The sequence below is a fragment of the Dromiciops gliroides genome, chromosome 4 (assembly GCF_019393635.1).
Source record: "Dromiciops gliroides isolate mDroGli1 chromosome 4, mDroGli1.pri, whole genome shotgun sequence".
NCBI classification, from domain to species: Eukaryota; Metazoa; Chordata; class Mammalia; order Microbiotheria; family Microbiotheriidae; genus Dromiciops; species Dromiciops gliroides.
In genome coordinates, this window is record NC_057864.1 from 268,529,867 (window position 1) to 268,542,952 (window position 13,086).

Consider the following 13,086-nt stretch of genomic DNA (forward strand, 5'->3'; position numbering starts at 1 on the left):
ATTTCAAATTCTCCATGTTGCTGAAAACTCTACAAGTTGCCAAATCTTCACTGGGGGTAGGAGAGCTCCCCAAAGACTGCAAGAGTGCCAAGCTTCAAAGCAACAGGAATTCCCTTTAAAGATGCTGAGACATTAAAAAAATAATAAAATAAAAGAAGCTCAAGTTGATGATAATCCTGAATACAAAGTAAATCCTCAGGCAATATATGTGTGTATAAAAGTATAATCTTAACACAAATATATGGCCCATACAGCCTGCCTAATAAGTACTAGCTTACCATAAAGTAGAATAGAAGCTCTTACACAGTTGGAACTGGTTTTGTCTTTCATCTCCAGGACCTAACACAGTGCCTCTCACATAATAGGTATTTAATAAATACTTGCTGAGCTAAATTGAATTGAATTAATAGTATGCAATCTCAAGTTGTCACTGCAACCAAGTTAGGGAATAGGTAAACATATTATAGAGATATGTGAAATGTTGAGTTTTATAAGCCAAATAAATGCTTAACAGGTATTAGGATTTTTCCTAATAGTGTTTAGGCTAACAAGGCAAATTTCCAGTGGAAATATACACTCTTCACATACAAAAATTAATGGGCTTTTTTTATTTGAAAGGATAGACAAGAGAAGCATTTTACTCTTCCAAAATTGTAGTCATAACCCACAGAAATTTGAAGAAAATGCCTGAGACTTAAAATTTATTTTCTTAAATGGTAGCTGGGAAAGATTCAAAGAATTCACCCGTCCCCAACTCACATTAAACTGAAAAGAATCAGTCTTGTTATTAGTTGTGTTTCACAGCTCTGACATAGATGTAAGCTTCAAAGAGGATGAACATGGGTGTGTGTGTCCATAATATCTTTCTGTATACATGAATTTAGGTTGTGTTTCTATAATTGTGTGATGCTTGTAAATCTATTACAAATTTCAAAGCATGTCAGGCATTGCTGTTATGATATGGAGGAGAAGAGAGAAGAGGAGAGGAAAGAAAAAACGTAGGAAGGAAAGGATCACTGGAGAAAGGAGGGAAGTTGAGGGGAGAGAAAGGGAAGAGAAGGGCGAGAGAGAAAAGAGGAAAAGGTAGGCAAGAGAGAGAGAGAGAAACAGATTGTAATTGTGTTTTTAAGATTATTAAATTTTTTAAACTGGAAAACAGGTCCATTTAATAACTAGCTACTCATCCAAGGATGATTAGAGAGAAGATGTCACAGAATGAATCTCTTTTCGTTTTGACTCTTTCTGTATCACTTGAAAAATTAAACTCACAAAATGCATTTATTGTTGTTCTGTATCGTCAGGGTTGGGTGGGAGTACAAAGTAGAGACTCAAAGAACAAGTTTCTCTCCCAGGAACTTTGGAACAATTTTCCTCCCTTTCCTTGAAGAATACATCGTAGGGAAAGGAGTGAAGACTTTTCCAAGGCAGATAAAAAGATCACTTCATTTTTTAACTTGGTGTTCGACTCTAAATTGGTCTTTGAATCAAAAATATCTAGGCATGAAAACTAAGGGCGGATCTCTCTGGCCGAAACAGGAAGGCTCGTAGGTCCAAGTCTTTTAAGTGGAAATAACAGTACTTCGGCCTGAAGGGGATGTTGCAGTAGGTTCTTAAGGTGCGCCTTCAGACCCTCCTCTTCCAGTGCACCCAGTCCTCTCTCTCCACAGTTATTCTCGGTCCTGGTATCTAAGGATTCCTCAGCTTCCATCTTTTACTAAGGAAACTTCTTGAGCACCTGAGAGGAAGAACATGACCCAGCCCTTTCGTGTCTGAATTCTTGAAAATACAGTCTTTAAGAGCTCCGGAATTCGATTCCTCACTGTCAATACGATTTCTCTGCCCCAGGTTGTAAGGAGGGTAATTCGCTCGTCTAGAAGCCTCTTCTCACTGTCTTTTCCACTTTCTCAATCCCTTACAAGTGTAAGCCTTACATTCTCCTTTATTTACTCATGCGTATTATTGGGGAGGGTTGGGAAGAGAGAGAGACAGACTCAGGGTAGAGGAAAAAAACAAAACAAAACAGTATTTGGAGTTAGAGTACTGTTTCTAACGCCACTCCCGACATTTACTATCTTTGACCTTAGACGAGTCAAATAAACTTTCTGGGTTTCAGATTCTTCTTTCGTAAACTGAAGGGGTTGGACTGAATGACATCTAAGGGCTCTTTCAGTCATAAATCTGTTGTCTTTGTTATCCCTTACAATGTTTTTTTTTCCTCTTGTCCTTCCCATTTTTCTACCTGGTCCCTCTTCTCTTCCCCTTGTCCATCTGAGAAAATGGTTATAGTGTGTTAAGAACCTCATTGCACCCTGAAACCAGACATTGCGTCACGATCTTACATGCAGAATTCGAATGCGAGAAGGAATCCCTAAAATGATTTCAAGTGATAACGTTTCGCTTCGTAAATTTGTAATTAGAGTGACCACGGATCCCAGCAATTGTCCGGGCACTCCGAGATCTTTTTTCTTTGCCTGACCCCACCTTCACCTTAACCTATGAATGGTGTGTGGGCGTCTAGGAAAGGTAAGGTCACCCGGCTTCCCTCCCCGCCCCCCCACAGTGTCTACTGGACGTTTGTCAGTGGCTAGGTATTGCGGTTCGTGGCCAGGGCAAGCTAAGCTAAAGAGCAGGTTTTGTAAACCTAGAAAGAAATCGGGTTCGAATCCAAGGAGGTTCCTTGGACAGGGTTTAGAATTAGTTGCAGTCTCTCTCTCTCTCTCTCTCTCTCTCTCTCTCTCTCTCTCTCTCTCTCTCTCTCTCTCTCTCTCTCTCTCTCCCTCTCTCTCTCTCTCTCTCTCTCTCTCTCTCTCTCTCTCTCTCTCTCTCTCTCTCTCTCTCTCCCTCTCTCTCTCTCTCTCTCTCTCTCTCTCTCTCTCTCTCTCTCTCTCTCTCTCTCTCTCTCTCTCTCTCTCTCGTTCCCTTGCTACCGGAAGTGTGTGTGTGTGTGTGTGTGTGTGTGTGTGTGTGTGTGCGCGCGCGCGCGCCTGCATCTGTGTCCGTGTGTGCGCGCGCGCGCAAGCGCGCGCTAGCTTGCAAACAGATTTTCAGTTTTGATGAGCGCTATGCCTGAAAATGGGCCACTGGTTGGGCAAGAGAACTATAGCCTCGAAGACCTGTAGAGAGCGGGAGGTGGGTCAGTGAGCCAACAAGCATTTATTAAGCTCCTACTATGTGCGAGCTACGGTGCTAAGAAGTGGGGATAAAAAGAAAAGCAAAAGCAAGACCCCCCCAAAAAAAATATTGCTTTCAAGGAGGAGAGAAATAAGCATTTATGTAGAGTCTACTATGTGTCAGACTCTTTTATGAATATTATCTTATTTGAGGTTCACAACAACCCTCTCAGGTAGGTGCTTTTATCCCCATTTTATAGCTGAGGAAACTGAGTTTAAGCGACTTGCCGTGGGTCACACAACTAGTAAGCTTCTGAGGTGATTAGAACTCAGATCTTCCTCACTCAGGGCCCAGAATCCACTAAGCTATCAGCCACCTCAAGGAAGTTTATAGCCTAATGGGGGAGACTTAAAAATAACCATTTAGAATCAAAGTATATACAGGATATGGGGTGTGTGTGTTGGGGCGGGGGGGGGGGGGCGGAGAAGTAGTCTCAGAGGGAAGGCATTACGATTATAGAGGAGTGGGAAAGGTTTCTCAACTAAGGCAAAACTTTAGCTGAGACTTGAAGGAAGTCAGAGGAGGCAGGAGGCAATGAGGAGGGAGGATGGGGAACAGGCAGTGAAAATGCTCACAGTTGGGAGGTGGTAAGTCCTATTAGAGGAACAGTAAAGAGGCCAGTGTTACTGAATGGAAAACTAAACTAGGTGAAGAGGAGTAAGGTGTGCATGTAGTCATTATCTAGGCATGAATTAGAGAGCTGAGATTAACTGGTGGAGTGTTGGGATTTTAATTTTTAAAAATACAAAATGTGCAAATCCAGACTGTGAGCAATGAGCTCTTTCTGTCCAGTTGGGCTCTCCTTGGGATGTTAATTTTGCTAAAAATGAACATTGTAACTTGCAGCTATGACCTCCACTGTGTCTAACAAAAAGTCTGTATGTCACTCATGTGCCCTTCACTTTGTAACTAATACGTAGATTTCTTTCTTTCTTTCTTTCCAAGGTGGAACTTGTGTGGTTAACCCCACAGACTTATTTTGCTCTGTCCCTGGTCGCTTGTCACTACTGAGTTCCACTTCCAAATACAAAGTAACCATAGCAGAGGTCAAGAGGCGCCTCTCACCTCCTGAATGCCTCAATGCTTCCCTCCTGGGAGGTATTTTGAGAAGGTAAGACAAAGTTATTTGGTGGCTTTTTTGTGGTATTCAGGGTCTTCAGCTCCATCTGTCCATTCAACTCCTGTACCTTATGGACATGTGCTGGGCAATATTCCTTCCTAGATAAAATTGTTTGAGATCATTTCTCTCTGTGGATTAACACAGGTGAATTTACAAATATTAGTTTTGTTTTGTTTCCTAACAGAGCAAAATCCAAGAATGGGGGACGATGCTTGAGAGAAAAACTGGATAGGCTGGGCTTGAATTTGCCAGCAGGGAGAAGGAAAGCCGCCAATGTCACCCTCCTAACTTCCTTAGTAGAAGGTAGGCTTTTGGGTCCTGAAAGGTAATAGGGTTCTCTTGAGGGATGGTGGTTGACATGTAATTATGCATTTTTTTTTTGTAGTTTGGGTTGTTTTATTGTTAAGTGACATTTAATTCCATATTCCATTGTCTTTTAACTATGACAGGCGTGAATTTCCTATTTAGGGCTAATGTTTCCTTTCAGTCATTAAGGTGAGAAGACATTTAAAAGGCCAGTGTATACTGAACTCCCTAAATAATTCACTTGGTTGTAGATTATCATTGTTTATTTGATAGCTCAGATAAAACTAATTTTAATTCATTTCCATTAGAAGCAAGCCATTCATATGATAAAAGTATTCCTTCTAAAGGGTTATTAGATTCGTTGTAGAAAGATTTCTCTTAAATTTCAGTAGACATCTCTTGCTGCATAGTTTTATTGAATGACATTGGGGAAGGGCAAAAGGAAATGAGTGTTAAATTAATATAATTCAGTAATAGAATCAGAGAATCCCATATGTCAAATCTTTCAGTACCCCGAGATATCATTTGTTGAGACCTGGTGAATTGATCTCATTGAAGGCAGTTAGGCACTTTCTTACTTGGATTTTCTTTACTTGGGTTTCAATTATCCACTATTTTTATTCCATCTTTTCCAATCAAAAGATCTGCATTATCAGCAGAGAAACCAGAAGCAAACAACAACAACAACAACAGTAACAGAGTAGTTTCTCCCTCATTCCATCATCCAAACACTATCCTGGTCCTTCTGAGCAGCAATCATTTATCTTTTATTATCTTCTTCTTCCTATGGCAGCAGAAAGAAAACATTTTCTTCTTATTACTTTGATCTCTATTCCATTCTCCTAAAAACCATCGAAACCTCTAGAAACAAACAAAAAAGCTTCTTACTCTTGGTGCTGCTTTGGACTTTTAAAGAACAAAATGACCGTAATATAGCATGCTCTTGGTCTATGTTGCAATCTAGAAAGATTACATTTTTATGTATAAGATATAATAGTGGTCTTATTTAAAAAAAAAAAAAAGAAAAGATATAATAGCAGCACCAGTCTTTGCCCCAAATATAATGTGAATTAATTCTTTTTTCTTCCTTTACATTCTAACTAGCTATTGATTCTTCCTATTGGAATTAGTAAATAAGGAAAATGCCAAAATCAATTGTTCACAAACTTTTTTTTTTACTATTAGCACATGAATTTTGGGGGGGGGCAGTGAGGGTTAAGTGACTTGCCCAGGGTCACACAGCTAGTAAGTGTCAAGTGTCTGAGGTCAAATTTGAACTTAGGTCAGGAGAATCCAGGGCCAGTGCTTTGTCCACTGCACCACCTAGCTGGCCCCCTGAAATTCACTTTTTAATGGCATCTTAATTTATTTAGAATGGTAATGGGCAATACTGATCATATTACATAAAAAGAAACAGTTGGCGTACAACCATGATTCCCATTTCTTTGGTGATTTTGTTTTCAGGATCTTTTGCTATCAGGAACATACCCACTGGTATGTTCAGGGATGATATTTTGTGTATGTGTATATATATTGACACTGAAATGGTAAAGATGATTCCTATGCAAGAGGATTTTGGGATGGAAATCAAAGGAGAATCACAGAAATAGTCCATTTGCTTGTTGCTATCCATGACAGGATTATTAGCCATTCTTAGACATGGAAAGGATATTCCACAGCTATTCCTATAAATATAGGTATATGCACATATAGCTATCTATATATGCATATATACAAATTTATGTATATGTCTTTGTATATGGCACTTTTTTTTTTGCCCAGGGTAAAGCTAGTAAGTGTCAAGTATCTGAGGTCACATTTGAACTCAGGTCCTCCTGAATCCAGGGCCAGTGCTTTATCCACTGTGCCACCTAGCTGCCCCTAACATATTCTTTAATGCTGTATTTGTGAAGCATTGGGCTCCTGTACCATCCTAAGCCAAATTAATGTGCAGGCTTTTGCCTTTTCATTCTCCCAACCTCCATTTCAAGGTACTTCAGGTTTCATACTTAGGTCCTGGTCCAAGATTTGTTCTTAGTTATTTATCAAATAAATTTTAGGTGTTAAAGCTCAGGGTAGTGCTCTTCATGGTCCATCATTCAAATGAAAAACTTCGGGATGCAAAAAAGTGAATATTTGATGGTGGGATGTCAGGCATCATGTATGCCAGGATTGTGGAGGAGATATATGATGACAAGGGGATCTTTTTTATTCTTTCCATTATACCCCAAAAGCACTTCATGATTTCTATGGGGCATCTTAGGAAATTGGGAGTGGTTTAACATTTGAAAAGCAAGGAGATGACAAGTAAAAATAGGCTCAAATTTAATAATAGATTGGGGGGAGGATCCTCCTTCATTGTTGTTGACTACACTTTTGGGGAATATTTTTTTAATCTCTGGATTAGGATTCAATTGATAGTGTCAGCTGGTTGCTTCTTTCCAGACAAAGAATCTGTCCCTCCTTCTACCTTATGCTCCTTGCTGTTGTTCAACCATTTCAGCCATGTCCAACTTTTTTTTTTTTTTTTAGTGAGGCAATTGTGACTCGCCCAAGGTCACAGAGCTAGTAAGTGTTAAGTGTCTGAGGCCGGATTTGAACTCAGGTACTCCTGACTCCAGGGCCAGTGCTCTATCCACTGCGCCATCTAGCTGCCCCCATGTCCAACTTTTTAGGACCTCATTTGGGGTTTTCTTGACAAAGATAATAGAGTGGTTTGCATTTCCTTCTCCAAATCATTTTACAGATGAGGAAACTGAGGAAAACAGGTTTAAGTGACTTGCCCAGGATTACATAGCTAGTAACTGTCTGAGACTGTATTTGAACTCAGGTCTTCTTGATCCCAAGCCCAGTGCTCTATCCACTGAAGAGCCTAGCTACCCAACTTTATGCTTACACTATTTAAATTCCTACAGATGACTTTGGACTTATACAAGTTAACGGTTGACTGAATATGATTTACTGATCTTCTAGAAAGGTGGAATTGCCAACCTCCCCGTTATGTGACTTTGAGACCTAGGTTTTTCTGAGATGACAATAGACCTAAATCAGATATCTTTAAATTGTATTTGTTTTATTTTTATCATTTTAAAGCTGTCATACTTGTTGCCTATTTTCACATGCCTCTTTTGAGTGCTAAAGATATCCAAAGACATAACATCTAGAGACATAGCTGTTGCAATTATCTTGGCTTACTTATGATTATATCTCCTTAAAACTGTAATGTCTAAAAAATTCAAGGGAATTGTGGAATCGAATTGGCATTGCTTCCATATCTCTCTGATTATGACCAGGATCTACACATGCCCATATTTAGAAAGCTGCCAAAATTTAATATGTGAGAATATTATGGTGTTTTTTAAGGCCTGGATGGTTTCATTATAATGTGTGTGTGTGTGTGTGTGTGTGTACATACACACACATATAATGTTTTTGAGTACTTGTTTTGGACTTAAGATATCAACTTTCTCTTAACCACTTCTGAAAATCCAATTTTAACAGCATTTGGGGAAATACTTTTTTTGTTTTTGTTTTTCAGTTTGTTTGTTTTGTTTTGTTTTTGCAAGGAGGTTATTAAGCAATCTATTGGCATCATTTTTATCTATAGCAGATCAAAAGAATTCATTATCCTCTTTTAAAAAATGCTTTTGTCTAAGAGAAAACAACGTTGTTATTGTTAAATGGCATCCTCCATGTTTATTTTTCCCTCCTGGCTTTTGCTCAATTTGTGGGAGAAGGAACTGCCTAGTAGCCAATAGATAATAAGTAACTCAAGTTTTCTATATTACTTAGAAGTGAAAGTTATTATCTATGTTTCAAATACTTAATTTCATATGCCCTCCCAACTCTGACTATTTGCTAACTTGAGCCTTTTGTTATCATTCCTGAACATCAATGTTACCTGGCCCCTACCCTTGCCACTATGCTTTTTTGTCCCTCCCTAAGATCATAGTGACCTCCTCTTCCCATTCCATGGGTAAAAATTTGCTACATTTTTATTGTCCTTGCTATTGTGGCAGAACTGCATTATAATATTTATGCATGGATAATAAGGACAGATTTTACTTGGTAGAGTGGGAGAGCTCATCTATGTATGTGTGACACTAAACAAAATCCATAGAATAGTGAAGTACATTATAATGCAAACTCATCAATAACAAAAATTTTTCATCATTTTGCATATCATATGAGAAACTGGGTAGCATAGTAGGGAGAGTAAGGAAGACCTAGGTTCAAGCCCCACCTCTGGCAGACAGTGTGACCCTGGGTAGGTCACTTAACTTTTTCAGTGTCCAAACAACTCTATAAGAGTAAAAATTACAGAAAATATGTTAATTTGCATTGGTGAAGGGTATTTAATTCTCTTATTATAGGACTCTCTAAAAATTAAATCACACAGCTGGTCCAAATCCTTCTTTCCCCAAGCCTAAAACCCAATTCATCTGAACTTGGTCTTAACCCATTAGAGCAATGCAAATCCACTTAGGAAATCTATTGTTGAAAGAACAATTTCCTTAAAAAAAGGAAAGAAAAGAAAAGAAAGAAAAAGCAATTTCCTGATATATAGAAAATAGTAAGTATGTGGAAGCATCACCTAATTATAAACTGGTACCTAAGCATGATAGATCCCCATTTCCATATAATGTCAAATATTCCTAAAACCTTTCTAGTTTCTGAGATAATAAATAGCTTTACTTTAATGTTTTTCAACTTTCACTTTGCTTTAAATTCTCTGTCAGATAAGTAAATATAGTCTTAGTATATCAATTAAGGGGGTTCTTTATCACTAAGTTCTATTCTATTGGTTTTCTTATCAAGTAGCCATATATTTTCCAGTAGTGATTGTTTCCTAAAATACTTTTACGTGCTCAGAAAGCTCTTTTAAAGCATTTTAGAAATAATTCACACTATTTCTATAAAACAAACTGTCCCAAAAATCTCAGCACAGATTTAAGTTTTGTTGAATTAACCTGCACAAAGATGTTTGGGACATCCTGAATAGTTCTGCTGCTCTTCCTAAGCCATAATAAACATTTTGAGTCCAAAGGCTATGTCTTCACATCTACCCAATACCTAGTACACTGATCAGCAAATATTTTATCTGATTCAATTCAATATCTGAATCTGTTAAATTAATTGAATCTGGGGTCTAAAGTATTCCTCACTTAGCTTAAATCTGTGCATATACCCTAAAACATATACACATTTAATTAATAATCATAATGACATGTATTTGTTTAAGATTTGCAAAGTAAGTTACATACATTTCATTTGGTCCTTCCCATAACCTTGTAAGGCAGCTATTATTTTCCCTATGTTATAGATAAGGAAACTGAGGTTGATAGAAGTTATAACTTAATGAGGGTCATACCTACAACAGAATTTGAACTCAGTACTTTCTGATTCCAATGCACAATTCACTACAGTGAACAGTAGCACCTGACTGCCCAGACATGTGGTTGAAAGGGGGGGAAATCTATAAGAACTGCTTTGTAGATTTTGGTACTAAGGCATTGTGGGTTTTTTCCTGTATACTAAAAAATAATTAGTTTTATTTATTTCATGAAATTGTCACGATACTTGACTGAATTGATGAAATAGACTAGTTAGCTTCATAGACAGCATTAGTGAGTCAAGGCAGAGAGAAAAATCAATCAATAAATTAATCAAAAGGCACTTATTAAGCAGCTATTGTCAAGCACTGTGCTAATCACTGGGTCCTAATACCTATAGTTATCTGAATCCTCTTCTAATACTATGCCCTACAGCATTTCCCCCCCTTGTTGACAAACTGATTCTATCTTAAAAACAGTTTCAACACTTGGAACAGTGTTTCAACTACTGGAACAGGGCAGAGAGCACTTTTTAATGATTTTCCTTCTGTAACCCTGAAACTTCTATCATTTGGCCTCTTTCCTACTCCATCATATTCCACTAACTCACTCTTTCCAACCTGGAGACTGAAAGATCAAGAATTGCACTGTCAGAATCAGAGGTAAGGTCAGAAAGCAATTGCAGAGATAGAGAGATAGAAGTAACATAGAACTAAGATATTAACAGTGCTCAAAATTTGAACTTTGAGAAAATGTTTTAATTATGTTTTTTTAAGGGAATAGAGAAGAGATTGGAGAAGTACTTGATTCTTCCACTTGAACAGAACTGATCAGGATCCTTACCCTGAATTCCTCAAGGAAACTATCTATGGGGATCAGGGTCTACTTAGCAACCCCTCCCAACATAGAGAACTTGCATCTCCTTTCCATCCCTGACAGGATTTAAAGCATCTAGATGACACCTGGCCCCTGGTGGTAGTATAGTAGTCCATGTGGTATGATTCTGTTCTGTCGATTTCTGCAATTGCCACCCTCTGATTTGGAATGGTAGAAAAAGCACATGAATTTAGATACACAGGACTTGTGTTCATTTTCTGGCTCTTCGTCTTACTAGCTGTGTGACCTTAAGCAACTCACTTAACTTTAGATTTCAGTTCCCTCATCTGTTTTAAAAAAAGATTAGACTAGATAACCTCTGAGATCCCTTTCAGCTTTAAATCTGTGATCCTATGATCTGTGGTCGCTGATATGATTAACCTTTTTGGAGTTGATTGATGGTTTTTAGAAATGTGACGAGTTCATAGCCAGACATTCTCCTCTGCAGTTCTCCCCTTCCCAACCACCTTTGTTTTCCAGAATAAACATACATAGACACTGAGATAGGTTGAGTGAAAGCTTCAAGAGTGTTTGAAAGAGAAGCCTCTTTCTGAGCCCCTGCCCCCTGGGAAGTATCCAGGAGTGTACTACAGCTAGCTCCAACTAGCTCCAGAGTCCACTGTTAAATTTTAAGTGTGAGGATTTATACCTGGAAAATCAGCAAATGTTACAAATTAGCACTTGATTTATTGTTTTGTTGACTATCTAGACTTAAATAAGTGATGGAGACAATGTCAATAATGCAGATTAAACTTTAAAAAGTATCATACATCTTCTCTCCCCACCTCAGATCCCATTGTTAAACATTTACCGGCACAGCCCTGGAAGTATATGACTGTGGCTAAGAACAAAATTTATAACAACTCTTTTATCAAAGCTCAGACACATTGGTCAACTGAGTGATTCCTTAGACTAAGGACCAAATCCCTCAAAACGCCCTCAGTTAACCTCCCTCCACACCTCCAGGATCTGAAAGTATACCCTCCTCCCCTCTCATTACACTTCCTCCCCACCAAATTTTTGAAGCATAAACTTCTACTAGCTATAATCTTTTTCTCAGAGGAACACAACACAATTTGTTCAGTCAGCTTTCAGTTGGGTTTGACTCTTCATTATCCCATTTGGGGTTTTCTTGACAAAGATACTGGAGTGGTTTGCCATTTCCTTCTCAGGCTCAATTTACAGATGAGCAAACTGGGTTAAGGGATTTGCCCACAGTCACACAACTAGTAAATATCTGAGGCCAGATTTTAACTTGGGCCCTCCTGACTCCAGGGCCAGCACTCTATCCCCTGCACCATGCAGCTGCCCCACTTCTGGATGACTTCAATGCAATACAACAAGCCATTATTAAGTGCCTATTTCGGACTAGGAATTATGTGAAGTGCTAGAGATGAAAAAAAATATTAAAATTTGGAGGGTACATGTCCTTCGGGAAATAAAAGTCAAAAGGGGGAAAGAGACAAAGGAGATATTCTAAGTCCTATTAGAAAAATTTGAGAGAAAACAGTAAAAACAAAACAAAACTTCAGATTAAGGGATTGTCAAAAGAACCAATCAACATGAATTTGATTACGGACCTATTCTGAGTCAGGCACTGAGCTAAGCTTTGGGTATACAATGCCAAACATGAAATAGTCTGTTCTCTCAAGGAGTTTACATTCTCTCAGTGCAGGGAACACATATTCACGTAAATACATACAAAACAGCTGAATGGTTATCTGGTCTTGTTGGTGGTGGTCCTTCATTCTTGAAAAGGACTATGACATCAGGGTGATGTCTTGACTTGCACTGAATTGGATTTTAAGTCAGGGAGGGCTGTGATATGTCACCCACCTCATTCTCTCCTCCAGAGCCATGCAGTAGCATGGTAGGGGGTGGGAAAAGAGTTAAGAAAAGTTTCACTGGGAATTGACCCTTGAAACTGAGCTTGAGGAAAAAAAGAGGTCATTTTCACCTGGGCTGGAATGGTGGTCAGGGAAAGCTTCTTGGAGTAAGTCGCAACTGACAAGCATTAGTGGTATTTGCTTAAAAATAACATCTCTAGATGACAGCATATTAGCATTTCTTGGCTGCAGAATCTGATCAAGGGAAAAACTAGGTGGGGCAGGGAGGGAGGAAGAGGCTAGTGCTTGAGCTATAATCTCTGCCTTTATTCTGGATCACACTTTACCATCAGGAAACTCAAAAGAGCTTTAGGTGGTTTTTTGCTCCTGCCAGCAAAAGGCTGTCTAGGTAAGCAGTCTGCTTTGTTCAGTGGGTCTCTCCAGGTCTCCATCC

At 38.7% G+C, this 13,086-nt stretch overlaps 1 protein-coding gene across 6 annotated transcripts in view; it reads left to right on the plus strand.

The window, feature by feature from the left end:
- Nucleotides 1-13,086, plus strand: part of TFAP2D (transcription factor AP-2 delta) — a 91,771-nt gene that overhangs the window by 13,702 nt on the left and 64,983 nt on the right. For all 6 annotated transcript variants that reach the window (XR_006356231.1, XM_044000049.1, XM_044000050.1 and 3 more), the window contains 2 exons: nucleotides 4,117-4,282; nucleotides 4,476-4,594. Coding sequence is in view for 5 of the 6 variants with exons in the window: in XM_044000049.1 (XP_043855984.1) it covers nucleotides 4,117-4,282; nucleotides 4,476-4,594 (285 nt within the window). In the remaining variant the exon portion in view is untranslated. The remainder of the gene's footprint in view (nucleotides 1-4,116; nucleotides 4,283-4,475; nucleotides 4,595-13,086) is intronic.